We start from the raw sequence: 20,858 nt of genomic DNA, 5'->3' as shown, positions 1-20,858 counted from the left end.
GCAAACTGCCGGCCTACCTGTCGCCGCATGACCAGCATGCCCAGTACGACACCTGGCTAACCGTGGTCCGGCTCCAGTGGACCACTCCTGCCAACGTTGTAGTTCCCCCCCCCCCCCCCCCCCCCCCTCCCCGGCCTCTCAAGAGTACTCCACACTGCCCCCAGTATGACGCCTGGCTAATGGCTAACTGTGGTCCGGCTCCCATGGACCAATCCCCCCCCACTCTGGCCTCTCAAGAGTACTCCATACTGCTAGGGGGGGGGGGGGGGGGGGGACCTATGTGGCACTGATGAAATCGACTCCAACATCGATGCATCCATCTTTGAACTAAGCTATGCATTATCTTTTTTTCTGTTCCGCCATGTCAGTTCTTTGTGAGCCTTACTTGTGTAAAGTGGTGAATAAATGAACTACAGTCTAATGGGGGTAGTTTGGTGTAACTAATCTGAACATCTCCCTCAAGCTGAACAGCTCTGTGCACAATTACACAACAAGAAATGGCAATAACATTCATGTCTCATATGCCAAAACATCAGCCTGCCAGAAGAGTGTCCTTCATAGAAGCACACAATTATGTAACCACCTTCCTAACAACATCAAGTTGGAAAAGCAAGACAGCTTCTTAAAAACAATTTGAAGGGATAGGAAATACAATAATCACAAAGATGTGTGTGTGTGTGAGTTACACTTGCATGAGTGTGTGTGTGTGTGTGTGTGTGTGTGTGTGTGTGTGTGTGTGTGTGTGTGTGTGGTGTGTATGGTGCCTATTCTGATTAAGACCTGTTTGGCCATAAGCTTTGTTTGAGAGTCTTTTCATTGTGCCTAACTGCAACTCAGCATTTCCACTGTAAGTTGAGTAACAACTATCCTTCTCATAATATTGTCAATATTCTATCCTGGATTTTCAATTGCTTAAAGATCACATAGACTCATTTATAGTTAAAATAAGTAGCAGACTTTGTTTCATTGGCAGAATATTGGGAAAATTCAGACAGAACTAATAGCAGGTGTCAAATGTATGCAAATAAGGGCAGAACAGACTGTCACTGCTTTCTGTTTCAATACCACAACACCTTGGGACTCTGTATGCTATTTCAATCTCATCTTCACTCCCCCTAAGATATATAACATTAGTAATTTATACTTATTTAAACTGCTGCTTTGACATTGTTTACACTGTGTGTCGCCAGTATATAGAATGAAGAAACCAATTCAATTAAAAACTAGTGTACCGACACACAACACAAACTTCAGACACATGGTAGGAATAATTTTGCCATTGTAATATGGAATATTTAATGATTAAAGTTACAATATTTCCAAGTCATTGAGAGACAGCTATTTTTAGGTTTTAAGCCAGAAATTGTTTATATCCCTAATAAAAATATAACACAATGATTTTTCAGTCTGCATTAAGAATCTCATATTTTATTGGTGTTAGTTAACAGAACTGTTATTACCACCATATAAAAATGTAAAATTTTACCAATACACAATTTAATTAAGTGAATCTAGACCTTTTATTCAATAAAATTAATCACTCTGTTCCCCTGAAAATGATAGAATGATATTCCTTTAAGTCAATAAAATAACATATGCAAATTAACAAAATATATTGTTGAAATGATAAAACATTTAATTTATAGACTTAGTAGAAACAGGTTCTTTCCTGTGATGTATGAAATTATTCATTTTTATTCCCTGTAAATTTCTATGTAATTTTGGAAGATGCATGTAAAAACTGTAATTGTATAAATCCAAAATTCAATATGTAACACTCACAGTAATTGTTTAAAACCATATAAACAGAGGCAATTTTTACGCTGCCATATGTCTGTCTTAGGTCAATCTTAGACCAAATTTTGTGTCAACAGCATGTAGTCAGACTTTGTAAGTTTTGCATTTGCCACCGGACATCTAGTGTGCAAAATAAAATCTATTGTAAACATGAAGCACTGAAACTTATTCTAACTGTTACATAAATTCCATGTGATGATGCAGTAACATCAAAATGAACCTACGGCAGCATCAAGAAGCAGCACCCTGGATTACACGAGATATGTGTATATTTGGAGGAGAATATGTGCATTAAGACGTGATATACTGAAAATTGTTTTTCTTTTGTTAAACAATGATACACATCCCAAACTTTGCCAAAAACATTTTTACCATGTTTTATTGCAGGATGACTCACAGTAGAATGTTACATTAATGTTGAAAAACCTGAATTTACAGTCTCTTGAACATAGAAGCAATTATACTGTGAAAACTTACTTACATAGTTTCAAGATTGTGTGTTAAAAGAAGGAGCTACAGATATTCTTCAGCTCCCTACACATCACTCCCAAAGGGTTTGTAAAGAAAAGAATAAACTAATTATAGCATTCACAGATGTATTTAAACAATCATTCTTCCTGCATTGCATATATATTGTGAATGGTAAGAAATGCTAACATATGGTACCATGCTAAGTACCTTCTGCCATACACAGTGGTTTGCAGTACATATTTGTAGATAAAGATGTAGTGGTCAACTTTCTTCTTGCTGTCTACTGTCTAATATACTCATATTTTCTTTATTGAAGTGTTATTTACACATTCTTGATATACTGTCAGTTGTATCAGTAAGCAACACAACCAGAAAAATTATTTGCTTTAGACTTCTTAAAAAAAAGATGTATAAAAGTTCAAATCACATAAAATATGGAATGTGAAATGATAAAAAATAAAAAACTGTGTTCACAATCTGTGTGTGTGTGGAGGGGGGAGGGGGGGGGGGCGCACAGTATTACCAATTCAGGACTGAATTTATGTCTATTTAAAACATAACATCATTATGAAATGATAACTTGCTTCTCACCATATAGTAGATAGGCACAACAAAAAGACTGTCACAAATAAGCTTTCGGCCAATAAGGCCTCTGTCAAAGGCTGAAAGCTTATTTGTGGCATTCTTTTTGTTGTACTTATTTATGACACAGCATCTCCACTATATGGTGAGTAGCAACTACCCTTTTCATAATATTGTTATATTCTATCTTGGATTTTCCATTGTTTGATTAAAGGATAACATCAACTTTTACTTTTAGCATCTGATGCGCACCATTCGTGAGCTTGCTGACTGTGTGCCAGGGGTAAGGGGCTGCCTAAATTTTAAAGTTTCACTTTATACCATTCATTAGCTGTTATAGAGAAATATATTTTGTAAATGTTCCTTAATCAATGTTTTATGTACATTTTCTGATTTCATCTTCACCTTAATGATGGTATTTGACACGTAAGCTGGCAACGGTAGACAAAATAAAGGTGTGACTGCCAACTAAAGATAATCGTTTTTTTTTTCCCTGAAGTGTCATTTGATGCACATGTCCTGAATTCCTGGTTAACTGATTCATATAGCTCCAAAACTAATGCCAAATGTCCAGCAATCCCTAAATCAAAGCAGAATTTGTTTCGTGTCATCAATTTTGTAGAATGTTACCTATAAATGTTGCAATTCACCAATTCTCTCTTGTGAATTCTGTGAAATTGAGCCTGACATCATATGCGCGAATCAGACCAGCAAATTTTGCTGGTTTCATTTATCATGTTTTTGATGAAGTTGGCAGCTATCACTATCTTTTTAATTTTCTCTCTTCTTAATCTCTGTAAGAAGCACTGGAATTTATCAAGAATACATGCTTTACTTCTTTCTGTGGGACTCTTCATGTCAAAAGTGTTAAAAAATTGTTTTCCCTCTAATTTTGTACATCAAATGTCAAGCATGCCCTCATAATTCAGAAATCATGTCTTACCATATACGTGAAGTAATTTCTTAAGTACACAGAAATCCCCATGAAGTATTTTACTTCTACCAACACTACTGATTGTTATATGAGCTCATGTATGTTTAGGCAAAGCATGTAATATTTCTCCCTCCAGCGCGAAGCAATTACAGAATGTTAATTCTACCCTATGTGCCATGTACATGTTTTTATGCAAGCCTTTGTGTTTAAATGCATCTAAAATATACTTTCACTTTTACCTTTAGTTTTAAGAATGTCATATCTTATAAATTTTTTACTTCAGATTATTGGCTTTGTAGGCAGCTTGTCATCCCCATCATTTGTGTTTTGTTTCCCTGATTCCCTAAAAATAAAATAAACAGTAGACACACAATTAACAATGTTCCAAAGAGAGAGAGAGAGAGAGAGAGAGAGAGAGAGAGAGAGAGAGAGAGAGAGAGAGAGAGAGAGAGGTGAAAAAATATTTCACAGTACAGATTTTTGATTTTAGGTCTTGGGAGCATTGTTTCTGGCATTTATTCCCTTGAAGACATCCCTTCATCATTTCTGGACAGGGATATCATACATAAAGAGTGCTGAGATCTCACTTTCAAGACTGAAGGTAAGGTTCATCTTGATTATAGTTTCAAAAGTATTTGTCAGTTTTAATTACACTCATAAAATTTTTTATGTATTTTAATTTTGTAGGAAACTCAGCTATTGCCAACAATAATACAAAATGTTAACAGAGGCATAGATCAGCAGGTTGCTGTTTCTGTTAATAAAATATCCTGTGAGTGGCTGCCAGTGTCTGATATTTCTCACCAGAAGAATGAAAATGGAAACATTACTGCAAATTGGTACTAGAATAAGTTGAAATTTTCTCATTTATGTTGTCTGATCCATCTTTATACCATCTGAGGGTTTGCAGTTTCACCACTGACAGTCTAATATTTTCAGCATTAATACTTATTTTGCCACTTACATTTTTTTTCTATTGCATCTAATTATTTGTAATTATACACATGTAGTCCTTCAAAGACGGAACACTGTTCAATTCCAGATACTTATTCAGGGTACTTCGTAAAGAATTTGAATAGGCTTCTGTGAGTAGTTATTCACAAATCACATTATTGTCAATTATAAGCTGAAGAAACTTGGAAATAAAGAACAAATACAAAAGAAATCATTATTTCATGTTAGCAGTTGGTTACTGTTCACTCAGAACATGTTTTATACATGAAAACATTCAATGTTGAGGAATTCTGGTTATTGGTGGATTTAATTCCCACAAACTAATTTCCATAAAATTAGTTTATAATAATATAAACTGAAGTTAATTTTCAAGCAATAAGACTAATCTGTGTTTGGTAATAAACATAGTCTTCACAAGTTTGAATAAAAAATACAGAATTAAAAAGTTAAAAACTGTGAGGAAGAAAAAAACAGATTTCTTGAATGTCCTGCAGAACATTTATTTATATTACTTCCCATAACATCACTTGTCACACACTAACTGTTTAGCATAATGAAAATATTCTGTATTAAAATGTTATAGATAGTGGGATCTGAATGAACTGCAATAGAATTTTGAGATATGCTATTGAATTTTATTAACAAAATTGCATATCTTATGAATAAAATGCACATTTATTTCTCAACAAAGTAAATGGAGGTGTTAGCTGTAAAAGAAACATGTGTAGTGACACAGCTACGTATAACAACATTCCCATTATTAGCCAAGTACTCTGTTAACCAACTGTTTCTGTGGAATAAGACTGAAAAAAAAAGAATCAAGATCTGCAGACTGCTTAAGAGACGTGCACATTCAAGTATACAAATTTTTGTGTGTTTGTTTCACTATATATACTGGGTGAGTCAAAAGTCCTTGGACACCTTCCTAAATTGGAAGATTAAAGGGAAAATTGAAATGTGATGATGGGAACATAGGTTTGATGTGAGGCCACAAATTTTGGAATGAATGTCATTCATGGCCACCATATTGAAATCCGTCATTTTGGATTCAAGTCTCTTTTTTTTTTCTTTTCTTTTTTTTATTATAAATGGGAAGGGCGGGGGTGTATGGCACATCAATTAACACTTGCTTGTGCTCTTGTGTTGAGTGGTGTAATTTGTTTTTGTCTATCTTGTACAGTTTAGAGGTTATTAATGTTCAAAGTTGGGAAATTACCTTCATACTGACTGTTACAACACATGTTCTACGTATTGTCCACCTCGCGCAATGCACAACTGTAGTCACCACAACCACTCTGACTGCACACGGAGGAGAGTGTCTCCAGCAATTTGGTCACAGGCATGTTGTATGCATTCATGCAGGTGTCTCAAATCACAGATGCTCTCAGCATACACTGTCTGTTTAAGATGTCCCCGTAGATAAAAATCAAGGGGCGTTAAGTCAGGGGATCTGGGTGACCACTGTACGGGACCACGGCAACCAATCCACTTCCCTGGCAGTTGTTCCTCCAACCATTCATGGACACCAGTGCCATAGTGTGGAGGGCCTCCATCGTGCTGAAAATAAGATGGGAAAATGCCGTCAGTGTTCAGTATGGAAGGGAACACAAGGTCCTGCAGCAGCATCAGATACTGTGGTGCAGTTAAGGTGTTGTAAATGAAAAATGGCCCAATGATGCGGGTGTCCCATATGCCACACCACACCATCACCTTCGCTGGACTAAGTTCTCGAATTGAGGCAACCCAGTTCGGATTTGCATCACTACAGTATCAACAATTATAATGATTAACCTCCCCGTTCAAAGTGAAATACGCCTCATCACTGAACGGTATGCCCTTGGCAAACGAAGGATCCACTTCATTTTGTTCAGTAGCCCACAGGTAGAACTCCAACTGGCAATCAGAACCCTCCTCATTAAGTCGATGTTGCATCTGCAGCTTATTGGTGTGCAATATCTGGACAATGGAGGACTGGCTTATTCCACACATTAGCGCCACACGACGGGTACTTTATTTAGGACTTTTAACAAACAAGGCAACGACCACAGTTGCAGTTTCCACATTGGTGGCAGTCCTTGGTTGCCAACTACATGCCTTATCGTGGACAGAGCCCGTCTCCCAGAATTTGGTGATCACATGAGTCACCGTGCTGTGCGATACCAGTTCTCTGTCTGGGTGCCATCTGATGTAGTCAGCTGCTATAGTTCGATAGCTGTGTTCCCCTGATATATGGATGATTTTTTATCTTCTGTTCATGTGTCAGACCCATTTTAGATCACCTGGAAGAAATAGAGATATGAGTCAGTATCAAGGTAACTTTGGACATTAGTAACTTCTAAGCTATACAAGATAGAGAAAAAAAATACACCACTCAATTACAGAGCTGAAGCAAGTGTTATTTGATGTGTCATACACCCTCCTTCCCATTAAAAAAAATGACTTATATCCAAAATGGCGGATTTCAAGATAGCGGCCATGAATGACATTCACTCCAAAAGTTGTGGTCTCACATCAAACCTTTGTTCCCATCATCACATTTCAATTTTCCGTTTAATCTTCCAACTTATGAAGGTTTCCAAGGACTTTTGACTCACCCTGTATTGTTCTGTGGATATTTAATCATTTTTATGTCTAAAGTTCCTTTGTAAGAATGGAAAATGACCATTGTAAGCCATAATAACAATAGTGTATAAATGTGCTGTTAGGCTGTAATTTTAGTAGTACTATCAAGACAGAAAATGTACTAACTCTGATTTATTAAATGAGGGGGAAAAGATTGAGAAACATTATTTGTCTATGATTTTGTTTTTGAAGGGTACCACATTAAATGAATAACCATGTGTGACATAAAAATGTGGTTGTCAAGTGGGCACACTACAGTATATTTTTACAAAAAAATGTACATTCGCACATTGTACACTTCTTAGCTGTATACATCATGGTGCTCATTTTTTTTCTCCGTGGTGTTACAAGTTTTATTCTTTAAACACTACACAACATGATAATCATTCAATTATAAACATTTTACAGTTTAGTGACATTAAAAATCATTTCAGTTGTGGATGCCACCAATTTAAAATAAAATCAGATGTACTTTTTTTTAATATTTTAGGTGTTGTGGAGCACTTCGCAGTAGACATGAAGATTTAAATATGACAAGAGCAAATTCATTAATTTTGGAAAACATCAGTCTTATTGCTGAAAAGGTAATTACAAATAATGTCCTTTGAACTAATGCACCACTTTGTTGACTTTTTCATGAACAAAAATCTTTTTTTATGTAGAGTAAATGTTTTGCACCTACTGTGTTCTTTTTTAAGCTAAACGTATAGTAAAATGTTGGACTTAAAATTAAATATATTGAGAGAGATTTTACAAGCTCACCATATGAGAGTGTGGATAGATGATAGACTAGGAAAAGTAATTAGCATTTTAAAGGGATGTCACAGTGATTACAAAAAGTTATGAATTTAAACATCAATATAATTCTAAACAGGAACTTGTAAAACTTATAATTATGAAGCAGAAACTGGAAACAGGGTAATGAAATAAAATAATTAAGTAGTTCCTACTGAGCTTAAGAAGAAACCTCGTAGACTCACAAGTTGCCCCCCCCCCCCCCCCCCCATACTTGATTAAGATAATTCTATTCTCCAAGGACTTTCAAATCAGAGCTCATGTTGGCTGGAACTGGTGACAAATGCTTGTGTTTGGTACATCCAATACATATGCTATTTCAGTCATATCACTGCAGACTACTAACAGTTACCATCATAACTTACCGACAAGCGTATCCTGTCTTTGCTCTATTGTCTTCTCAGTTCTTGTACTCACTTTTATTTATCTTCAACTCCTACACTACTGTCTGAACAGTACAGCAGAAATACCCATTTTCAACAATTTAAAATACTCTGGACAGCTAAATACACTCCAACATTCTCTAAATTGTTTTGTGTATCAGGAACCCCATTGCGAAAAAATCTTCCACCTAATATCAGAGAAATAAAGCCAAGAAACAGCAAATGGTCCACCTTCTATTAAAAGTGATTTCATTTTTATACGCTTTCCTGCAGTTCATTCTGATGAAACCCCACCAACCAATTCTGCCTCCCCATTTGCTCTATTTAAATTCTCTTCTTTCATAACAGCCATTTTCACTGTCCTTTCCATCACCACCTCTTCATTATCATTTCTGCTTCAAATAAGACAAAACACAGCTTTGAATATACTAGACTAACCAATATATCACTCTCACAGTCCTTTATTATTATTGTTATTCTAATATTAGCAGTAGTAGTGTTAGTTATCATTAGCACCTTTATTAATGTGAATTATTATTACTATAAAGTTTTGATGTAGTTTGTTGTGTTTTGTTCCTAGTTAGATGTAAGAGATGACCTCAAGGTTCTAATCAAGGTAGGTTAAATAAGCAATAAGTAAAATAAATAATAGCAGGCTTCCTTACGTATGAACATGTGATTGCCATAAATGACTAGTTTTGTGCATGCTTTTACATAGAATGACAAAGTACTTTCTTTCCTACATATTTCATGTCAAAGATTCTGCCCCCCCCCTCCCCTCCCTCTCTCTCTCTCTCTCTCTCTCTCTCTCTCTCTCTCTCTCTCTCTCTCTCTCTCTCTCTCTCTCTCTCTCTCTCTCCCTCTCTCTCTGTTTCTGTTCTACTCCTCTACCTCCCCCCTCATTCCTTCACCACTCTTCTCCACCCCTCTCTTTCTCTCTGCCACATGGTCTCTCCCCCCCCCCCTCTCTCTCTCTCTCTCTTTCCCTCCCCCCTTCACCCTTCCTCTCCCACTCTCTCTCTCTCTCTCTCTCTCTCTCTCTCTCTCTCTCTCTCTCTCTGGCACATGGTGAGAGAAAAAGAGAGAGAGACATAGAGAGAGAAAGAGAGAGAGCAATTGTATTTTCCTTTGGTTTTACCATTACTTAAAGTACAAAGCAAAAATGATGGAAATAGAATATTCACTGATGAAAGTCAATTTGTGCTACAGGGAATGAGACTATAAACAATGAGATGAAAAAAAGTAAGTATTATAGATAGAAGAGTTAAAAATTATTCATTTTTGTACTCCTTATTGGAGTACTGTAATACTCATTAGATAGTGTAGTTGCTTCATAATTTAATTTTGCCATAGCTTACCTGTTAATAACAGTGAAAAAGATCTTACTTTCTTGTTCTATTGTACTTAGATCATGAATTATAAAACAAGATATTTACTATTATACTTATGACAGATAAATAATTTATGATTCATTAATTATTTTGTAGAGGAAATTGTGCTGATCAGTATCAGTAGTAGAATCATCAAATCGCAGCATCCTATTTTTGAACCATTAGTTCCATAACTAATGATTGTACAGAACAGTTCAGATGAAATAAATCAGTACTTTATGAAAAAATTATTTGTGACTGTTGTAGATTGTTTCCACTAAATATCAACAAATAGTTTTCAAGTTGAATATTGATGACTGATGTGGTTCTATCCACATATAAACTAAGTTATCTTTTTAGTATATGTGACAGTTTGGAAAACAACAAACAATAATATTTTTTATAGTTTCTTTGGCTATTTTTGTATGTCCATTGCTTCCATTATTACCAGCAACCTTTGACTCACTGACCTGAATTTTGCTTGTGCACTAACAGCAGGCAGCTGATCATCTCTGATGGTGTGGTAATTCTTCACAACTGTGACAACTGAGACATCACCAAGACAGATAAAACAAATAAAACAATAAATAAACAAATGAAATTCTTGTAATTACATAACTCATATTTAAAATAATTACATATTTTCTTTGACAAATTACTAAGAACATTTCCTAACTCATGCACTGACTCTGTAATGAAAATACTAAGTAAAAACAAATTTCGTCTCTGCAAAAAACATACATTGTTGCTTATAACTAATCAACAAACCATAAGCATGTGGATTATCAGACCGACTATGTGACTGGACTGAAGAGTTTATAGCAAACAGAATACAGCATGTCATTTTGAATGGAGAGAAGTCTGCAGATGTAAATGTAACTTCAGGTGTGCCCTAGGAAAGTGTTGTAGGACCATCATTTTTCACAATATATACCGACAACCTTGTAGATAACATCGGAAGTTCCATGAGGCTTTTCACTCATGATGTAATTATATACAGATAGACCATGATGCTGCAAAATTGAAGTGGTAAGGAAGATCGGCAAATGATTGATGATTGGTGCAGCAAGTGGTAACTGACTGTCAGCATAAATGAATGTAATGTATTGCAAATTCATTTACAGAAAGACACTTTCTTCTGTGATTACACAACTGCTGAAAAATCACTGGAAGCACTTATTTCCATAAAATATCTACAAGTAGATGTATACAGTGATCTGAAGTGGAACAGCCACATAAAATTAAGTGCAAGTAATGCAGATGATAGACTGAGATTCACTAAGAGAATGCTCAGGAGCTGTAGTCTATTTATAATAGGAAGTAGATTACAAAACACCCATTCAACCAATACTTGAATGTTGCTTGTCAGTATGGAATCTATATGAGATAGGACTGATGGAGAAAATAGGGAAGATATAAAGAAGAACAGCATGTTTGTTACAGGTTCATTTAGTAAGGGCGGAATAATTATGGAGATGCTCAGCCAACTCTAGTGACAGATGCTGCAACAGAGTCATTCTGTATCACAGTATGGTGTACTGTTAAAGTTCTGAGAGTGTATGTTCTTAGAAGAGTCACCCAGTACATTGCTTCCTCCTCTGTATATCTCACAAAAGGATCATCAAGATAAAATTAGAGATTTGAGCCTACACAGAGGGGTACCAGCAATTGTCCTTCCCATGAACCATATGCAACTCAAACAGCAGGAAAAGGGGAAAGTGGCACTGGTACACAAGTACCTACCATCACACACCTTAAGGTGGCTTGTGGAGTATAGATGTAGATATAGAAGAGCCTTCCCTTTCACACCTTTCAATCAGGAGAACAGAGTGGATTAAAAACTACCTATTATTCTGAATTGATAATTGTTTTTGCATTATTAATTTTTCTGGTCATTTGTTCTTGTTTGAAATGACATACATAAGTCTTTGTAAGTTCAAGACTTCAACTCTTTAACAATTTGTACTCCCGTTGACACCCCCCCCCCCCCCCCCCCCTTCCAAGAACTGCAGACCTTGCCAAAATGGGGTGGCTTGCCTGACTCAATGATAGAGAAAGTCACATCAGAGGTGCAATCACAATGGAGAAGTACATATGGAGAAGCCAGACTAATATGTAGTACCTGAAGAGAGACAACAGACTTCTTAATAGTTGCAGGGTCAACAGTCTCAGTGACTGACTGATCTGGTCTCATAACATTAGCCAACATGACCTTGCTGTGCTCGGACTATGAACTGCTAAAAGTGTGGGAAAACTACGGCTGTTATTTTTCCCAAGGGCATGCAGTTCTACTACTTGGTTAAATGATGATGGTATACCCTTGGAGAAGGCATTGCAGAGGTAAAATAGTCCACCATTCAGATCTTGAGCAAGTACTACACAGGACGATATTGTCATCAGGAAAAGAAAAACTGTCATTCCATGGGTCAGAACATGGAATGTTACATTCCTTAATCAAGTAGGCAGGTTAGGGAATTTAAAAAGGAAAATGGATATGTTGAAATCAAATTACTGATGGTTAGGGACAGATATATTGCATCTATTTTTGGTAAAATTCATTTCTATTTTTTGCAAAATTTGCATCTATTTTTTTGAAATTCAAATCTATTTTTGTGAAATTTGTGACTATTTTTCTCAAAGTTTGCATCAATTTTTTGTTTCTAAATTATTAAACGCACAAATTTAAAAGGCTGTCAAACTACATAAGTGATGATAAACAAAGCATTAGTCCTTTGAAATTGACTGCAAAGAAGTGATGATTGGGAAGTTTTTGAGTGGAATGTTTTCTTTTGAAAAACTTCAACAGCTTTTTACCCCAAAATGGTCTTTGTTTTCTTTGTTTGGCTGTATTTAAGCTTCCAAAAAATGACTGTTCTATTGAAATGCAGCAGCTTTTTCACTGAATGCATCTCTTATTTAAGGTGTTTTTCAACATTATTTGTCTTTTCTTGCCCAATCACATGATCATGAAATCTACATAATATTAATTTCTACCTTTAATGAGCATTTATAGCCATTGTGACCCATGCTTGACAATACTACAGATAGAACTGAACATGCACTTATCATAGAAGTAGAACTGAAAGTAATTCTATTAGAACAACAAATGAGAATATAAGTTTAGTCAGAAAAATATGACAGATGTTTTTCCAATCACTATAGCTAGTGTGTGCACAATATAGTGGCAGCTGGATGTGAGTGTAAACAAACTAGAATTTTGACCACCAGAGTATAGAGGAGTGGTATAGGGAAACAAGCTCATCTTCCTCTCACAGGTCAGTCAGCCTATGCCCCCATTCTGCGAAGGCAGAACTGACAAACTGTCACAGCAATCACCAATTTCTTCTTGTGTGTAAGAGTCATACTTGAAATACATGATGGAACAATGATTAGTTGCTTCACTCATTTCAGAATAAGAAAATAAAACAATGAACAACGCACAACAGATGGTAACCTGGAATGACTACCACACAGTTGCTTGATGACATTGGTAGATGGTATTCGATGTAACCACCATTCAAAACATCTGCCAACTAATTTTCCACATTCAAAGCGTCCACATTATACCAAATTTTGAACCTGAGAAAACAAATAAATGTATGCCTTCCTGTGTCATAAAATGCAAGGGCACACAGTTGAGTACTAACTGCATTACATGGCATATATCTTAAATAGACCACACAAATTCCCATAATTGTCAATTGACAGTTGTTGTGTTTGTGCACTTTTTTATTCTGTAAACAGGTTCTGATGCATATTATCATCCAAACTGGGCTTCATCAGATGATGTAAAATATGAGTAACTGAAAATTGGTTACATTTTTGATATTAATACACACCAATAAAATAGTTCCTCTGGATACCGTTTTATAACATCTATTAGGTAATTTCACATTCTTGCATTTTGAGGTAGACTTCACATCTATTTCACATTTATTACAAAATGCAAGTTTTTCCACTCCCTAGTGACAATCAGAAGCAGAATGAACAGGAAATGTTGTCAGGTGAGTAAAGGGTTATAGATACAAAATAAAATAGGCATGATGTAGGGGCAGGTCTAATACTGAATAAGGAAACATGAATGTGGATAAGCTACTATGAACAACATAGTGAATGCCTTATCATAGCCAATTTGGAGGCACAGATCTAATATCAAGCCCAGTAGTACAAGCTTACCATAGATGATGATGAGACTGAAAGAATGTATGATGACATACAACAAACTATTCAAATAATTAAAGTGGAAGAAAATTTAATCGTGATGGGTGACTGGAATTTGATAGTAGGAAAAGGTAGGGAAAAAAAAGTAGTAGGAGACTCTGGACTGAGCAAAAGAAATGGAACAGTAATCTTCCTCAGAATTTTGTGCATAGCATAATTAATCATAGTTACCCATGGATTAAGAGTCATGAAAGAAAATTGTATTCATGGAAGAGCCCTGAAGACACTGGAAGATTTCAGGTTGATTATATAATGATAATACAGAGATTTTGGAACCAGATTTTAATTTGTAAAACATTTGCAGGGGCAGTGGTGGGCTCTTATCACAATTTATTGCTTATGAGCTGTAGATATAATTGAAGAGATTGCAAAAAGGTAGTAAATAACGGAGGTGGCTCTTGGGTATGTTGAATTATCCAGTGGTTATTGAGAGTTTCAAAGGGATAGTGTTCAGTAGAAGATGAATGGGTCACTTTGATAGCTGAAATAGTGAAGGCAACAAAGGATGAAACAGGTTAAAAGATAAGGCCTAGTAGAAACCTTTGAATGTCACAGGACATACTAAATTTACTTGATAAAGGAGCAAATATGAAAATGCTGCAAATGAAGCAGTCGAACAGCAATAGAAACATCTAAAAACTGAGATTGACAGGTAGTGAATAATGGTTAAGCAGGGATGGCTAGCGAACAAATGCAAGGCTATAGGAGCATGTATAAGTAGAGGAAAGATAGATGACATGTGTAGCAAACTAAAGAGACATTTGGAGAAATGAGAAGCAGCTGAATGTTAAGAACTCAGATGGAAATCAGTACTAAGCAAAGAAAGTAAAGATGAAAGGAAATTGTAAAGAGACTATGCAAGGAAAATGAACCTGAAGACAGTATTGTAGAAAGGCAAGTGGGAGTAGATGAAAATGAGTGGGGAGATCTGCTACTGTGAAAAATTAACAGGGCCCCTGGAGTTGATGACACTCCCTCAGAAGTATTCATATCCTTGGTGAGAGCCAGCCACGACAACACTATCCCATCTGGCGTGCAAGATGTGTGAGACTGGTAATGTACCCATAGATTTCAAGATGAATGTAATAATTCCAGTTATAAAGACAGTAGATGTGAATATTACTGAACTATCAGTTTAATAAGTCATGGTTACAAAATACTGACATGAATTATTTACAGAAGAAGTTGAAGTCTTGAGAGATCATTTTGGATTCCATAAAAAATGTAAGATCACGTGAGGCAATACTGATCCTATGGCTTGTCCAAGCTTAAATAAAGACAAACATAGTATTTTTAGACTTAGAGAAGGTTTTGACAATGTTAACTGTAATACACTCGTCAACATTCTCAAGATAGTGGGGTAAAAAAGCAGGGAGCAGAAGACTATTTATAACTTGTACAGAAACCAGACAGCAGCTGCAAGAGTCAGAGGACATGAAAAGGAAGCAGAAACTGAGAAGGGAATGAGACAATGTTGCAGCCTGTCCCAGATGTTATTTAATCTGTACATTAAGGAAACAGTGGTACTGCAGTGGTCTCTCACATGGCACTATCTTATGCTAGCCAATTTGTGGCTCATCTAAATGAATGCTTCCTAACCAACAGGATCTCAAACCCCTCACCTGATTCTGATTCATTGATGACATTTGCATGATCTGGTTCAAGGGTGAGGATGCCTTGTTTCACATTTCTCCAGAACCTCTACAACTTCTTCCCCATTTGCTCCACCTGCTCCCCCTCAACTCAACTAGTTGCCTTCTTTGCTGTCAACCTCCACCTCAAAAATGGCTCCATTTGTACCTCTGTCTACATCAAACCTACTGACCACCAACAAGCAACTTCCAACTCAAAGATGGCTACACTTGTAGTTCCATCCACATCAAACCTAGTAATTTCCAGGATCACTATATTGATATATCCATCCAAGTCAAACCTACCAACCACCAACAATACCTCCACTTTGACAGCTGCCACAATTCTACATCAAGAAGCACCTTTCATAAAGCCTAGGCACCTGTGAACATCCAATCTGTGGTGACACGCAATCCTTCTCCAAATCTGCCAAGGCTTCACTGAGGCCTTTTCGCATACTGAAATTTCCCCCATTCACCCTTGTCCAGAAACAGAGCACCCATGTCTTGTCTCCCAAGTCAGCTACTATACCCCCCATACCTACTATCTGACCATGACTGAGAACCACAGAGGGCTGGAGCAACTGAATAACATTCTGCTCCAAAGTTTTGTCTAGGTCTCATGGTGCCCTCAAATGAGAAATATCCTCTCCACTCCCCTCCTCACCGTCCCACAGTGTTGTTCTGACACCCACCCAACTGTGCAACATATTTTTATGTCCCTGTTTTACACCTGCTCCCAGCCCCTTACCATATGGCTCATATCCATGCAATAGGCACAGATGCATACACCCTCCCACTATCATCTACTCCACAGGTATGCAATCAAAGAGAGAGCCCCCTTTGAAAGCAGTTATGTGATCTACCAACTTTCAACTTAGCTGCAACCACTGTGCTACATTCCATGTGGGCATGGCAACTATTAAGTTGTCTGTCTACATGAACAGCCAGCACCAAACTGTTGCCAAGAGACAGCTGGATCATCTGGATCACCCAGTTGCTGATCATGCCATGCAACACTATATGCTAGATGTTAGCAACTGCTTCACAGCTTGCATGATCTAAATTCTTCCCACCACCACCAGCTTTTCTGAGTTGCAACATATCTTTTATTCGTATAATATCCCCAGCCTCAGTGCTTCATAGTCCCTGTTCTACATATGCTATCCCATTCCCTCCTCTCACGCTTATGCTGCACTTGCCTAATATCCCACCAGCACATCAGCAGAGCTGTTTTCCCTTCTCTCCTCTACATCTTCCCTCTTCCCCCATTCAGCACAACCTCCTCATGCTGCACCTGGCAGCCCCACCCTGTATCTACCACCTCTTTGCACACTCCCACTGTCAGCACTGGCAACTTCCCCACCCCTACACTGTTATCCCTCCCACTCCCTGCCCCTTGTCTCTTTTGTGCCCCACTACACACCTCAGCCAAGACTGCTGCTCACATCTGATGCAGTCAGGCCATATGTGAGTGAGTTGTTTTGTGTGAATGTATGTGGATCTTCTATTTCTGATGAAGAACGTAGTCTGATGGCTGCCTATACACATTATTCCTTTTCATTGCACCTGTCTGTGGCTCATGTGATGGGCAGGATTCTATCCTTTCCATATTGTTCTTATTCCAATTTGAGGTATTCCTTTCTACCAGAATCATTATTACAAATATTCCTCACTGTTATTAGAAAAAGAGAAGACCTAAGCATGCAAATATAGGAAAGTATTTTTAAGTACCCACAAACACCACAAAATGTTCCCATCTTACAAACATGTAGTTTCCTGTAATGGCTTGAAACTAATGATATGATATGATTTTCCTGCTCTCATTGTAGTGCAGCTATAAATAAACTCACTGTGTCAAATCTAAAACACTAGCCACTTGGTGGAAAACATGCTGTAAATTTTGATGTCCTTGTCCAAAAATTAATCACATGATACTTTTGTTATGTTTGACACTCCTATCTTCCATTGAAAGGAATGCTGCGATGAATATGAGTTCTATTTTCTATAGTTACCACACTTTAACAAATCAAATCACTCATTGAGATTGATTTGTAGTTTTGTTTTCCTCATAGTTAAAGACAGCCTCTGTGAGGTACATAAGATCTTACTATTCTGGATTATTATCTTACAAAATTAGACATTGTGATTTAGTCATTCACCATTTACACATCAAATACTAAAACAGTACAGAGTTTGTATTATTATTGTAATTCAGTTTCAGTTTTGCTTACACGTTCCATTTCATTCATACAAAATCTAACATAACTATAAAAACTTCAGTTCACTCACAGCTCATACTCACAAATCAGTCCCATATATGACTGATTTGTTTGTCACAAATTGACATATTCATTATTCATTTTGTTGTTCACCTAATGATTGAAATTATTTTTTATATTACTACTGATAATATTGTTAAAGATGAGAATGAATTACAATAGTTAATGGGTGCTAAAATTCATTAACTGTATCTTCTGTTTCCAAATTTTTAGTGCAAGTTTTTTTTAATGTTTTACTTCTGTAAAATTAATTATATTTAAGACATATTGATCTATAAGTGTGCATATTGTTCATTGTGTAGGGGAGCATTATAGGATTATGTGGTGAACCAGGGTCTGGTAAAACAGCACTTCTTATGGCTATACTAGGGCAGCTAAAGATAGCAAGTGGATCTGGACATATTACAAGGAATGGTTTTTGTGCATATGTGAAGCAAAACCCTTGGATGTGGGATGCAACTTTACGTGATAATATAGTATTCATGGAAGAATTTAAACGTGATAGGTGAGTAACATTCATGATGTTATTAGTTTATAAAGCTGCACTCATCCCTTTATAAGTAAAACACAAATCTTGATGAGAATTCTTTCATATCATGATGTTTACCCTAGGTGAAATTCCTTCTTCTATGAAAACTTAAGAAAGGGATTCAAAATAGACATAGTAACATCCAGCAGAATAAAATTTCTGCCATGACATATTGTTTTCTAATGAAGTACTTCTCATTGGCTATTTATCTTTCTTTCCAACAACAGGCAGATGTCTTTACATTAATTTCATACAAATGTGTATCATTTGATAGTTGCTAAAGTAACATTGTTAGCTGGGACATTTGATTATAATAGTAATTTTAGGATTTTCAGTTTACATGCAGTGCCTGTAACAAAAAATGGAATACATTTGTTTTGAAATTTTCAGAACAGATTGAATGTGTGATTAATTTTAGCAGTAGAGCCCCTTATTCATTATATCTTGAACCAATATCTTGAATCTGAACAACAAGACATTTTCAAGCAGAGTCATTTCAATAAACAGTAAGTTATATTTGCCACTGCTTTGTCCTGTAATTATTTCACCCATGAACATTAATGCTGCTTGACTGATTATCACTGCAGTTCTATTTAAATTGCAAACAAGTTACTGGCTTTGTTGTGGTTACTGGTAAGTAATCAGTAAAATCACTGCAAGCAACCAAGAGGTGACAGTCTGAAAGCACCAAATACAGAATTTATGACAGATATGAGAAGACATTTCAGCTAAATAGCAAGTAAAAATTCCTCAATTTTAATTTTACGTGTGCAGTATAGAAGCTCTTTTTAAATGTCAGAGTAAATGTCAAGCTGTTCAATTTTTTTAAATTTTCTTAAGAAGTTGGAGACACTGTTTCTGGATGTACCCTTATGGTTATATAAGTGGACATTTTATGTCATTCCATCACTAAATAATAAAGGAAGTCTTCCACACTAATAATTTGAATTCCACCATGTGGGCATACACTGTGGTAGCTTAAGATGATTTTTCCTGTTACGTATTGTATATAGAAATGTATGTAATACTGAAAAAACTGATGCTGATAATCTGCTGTGTATGACCAAAGAAAAAAAAAAAACAATCACATGATTTAATGCATTTTGTGATTAACGTCAATGCTTACTATATTTTGACTGTGATAATGAATTTATTCAAGTATAAGCACTGTCTTAATTCACAATTATTTGTTCTCTTTTTTTACGTACAATGGGATTTCTGATCCTACGGGTATGGTGGAGGCTGGGGGAACGGGGGCATCTTTAAATGCAGGCAGTTCTCAGTTCACTGCTTCCTTTTCCTACTGCTGCACTTTGTCTCAAATTCAGCATTATACATCATTAGTGTTGTATAATTACAGATTACATGAAAAGCTCAAACAAAAGTGCAACATGAAATGATCTAAAAATTGTCTATAGCTGATGATGAGCCCTTAGGACACAAAATGACATGTTACAAATAAAAGTGAATCTATAGCCTTTGTTTACATGATGTAGCATAACCTTTACTCACACAAAAATGCCTTCAGTATGAAGATGAAACGATCTAAAAATTGTCTATAGCTGATGATGAGCCCTTAGGACGCAAAATGACATGTTACAAATAAAAGTGAATCTATAGCCTTTTTTACATGATGTAGCATAACCATTACTCACACAAAAATGCCTTCAGTAATTGCACCTCTGCTGTATCTGGCTGAAAAGTTGGTGATGGAAACAATTTGCTAACAATTAATGCAATCCACACTGCACTTGCAGTTCACACACTTTATTTGCACTTGAATGTTGAATGAACTATGGTTTATGGGTAGATTGAGTCTCATCTACAGCAAGTACAGTACTGATAACTGGATAGCTGTGTACTACTCAGAGTGATGACCTCTAATATGATTTTTCAAGTGCAGTATCCTAACACTGAAGTGACACAAAAGTTAAAACATGACAAACAATTATTTAACACAGTCACTGATTAAGGGTCACAAATCACTGTCCTTGAAGTCTAACAGACATCCCAGGATGAAAACGATGTATGCAGTAAGTAGCTATTGGAAATAGTACAGTTTTCAGTTTGACTCTATTGTCATAGTGAGCATTATTGAAGCTTGCCATGATAATGGTTACACTTTCATGGTTGAATTAACTGTTTAAGACAGTCACTGAATTAATGAATAAACTTCCTGGTGCAAAATCAAGATAAGCTGCTGTACATTTACCAATTTAATATGTACTAAACCATCTGCAATACACTATGCTGTATATTCAGCCATAGACCCTGCTCTGTTCAAACT

General features: G+C 36.3%; 1 protein-coding gene across 2 annotated transcripts in view; it reads left to right on the top strand.

The window, feature by feature from the left end:
• The window catches only part of LOC126334641 (ATP-binding cassette sub-family C member 12-like), a 498,524-nt gene that overhangs the window by 212,169 nt on the left and 265,497 nt on the right, over positions 1-20,858 (top strand). For both annotated transcript variants that reach the window (XM_049997082.1, XM_049997083.1), the window contains exons 11-14: positions 4,275-4,385; positions 4,472-4,623; positions 7,851-7,944; positions 18,345-18,547. In XM_049997082.1, coding sequence (XP_049853039.1) covers positions 4,275-4,385; positions 4,472-4,623; positions 7,851-7,944; positions 18,345-18,547 — 560 coding nt within the window. The remainder of the gene's footprint in view (positions 1-4,274; positions 4,386-4,471; positions 4,624-7,850; positions 7,945-18,344; positions 18,548-20,858) is intronic.

The sequence above is a fragment of the Schistocerca gregaria genome, chromosome 2 (assembly GCF_023897955.1).
Source record: "Schistocerca gregaria isolate iqSchGreg1 chromosome 2, iqSchGreg1.2, whole genome shotgun sequence".
NCBI lineage: Eukaryota > Metazoa > Arthropoda > Insecta > Orthoptera > Acrididae > Schistocerca > Schistocerca gregaria.
Note: the sequence above shows the minus strand (reverse complement) of the source record. Positions and strands in the feature narration are given on the sequence as shown.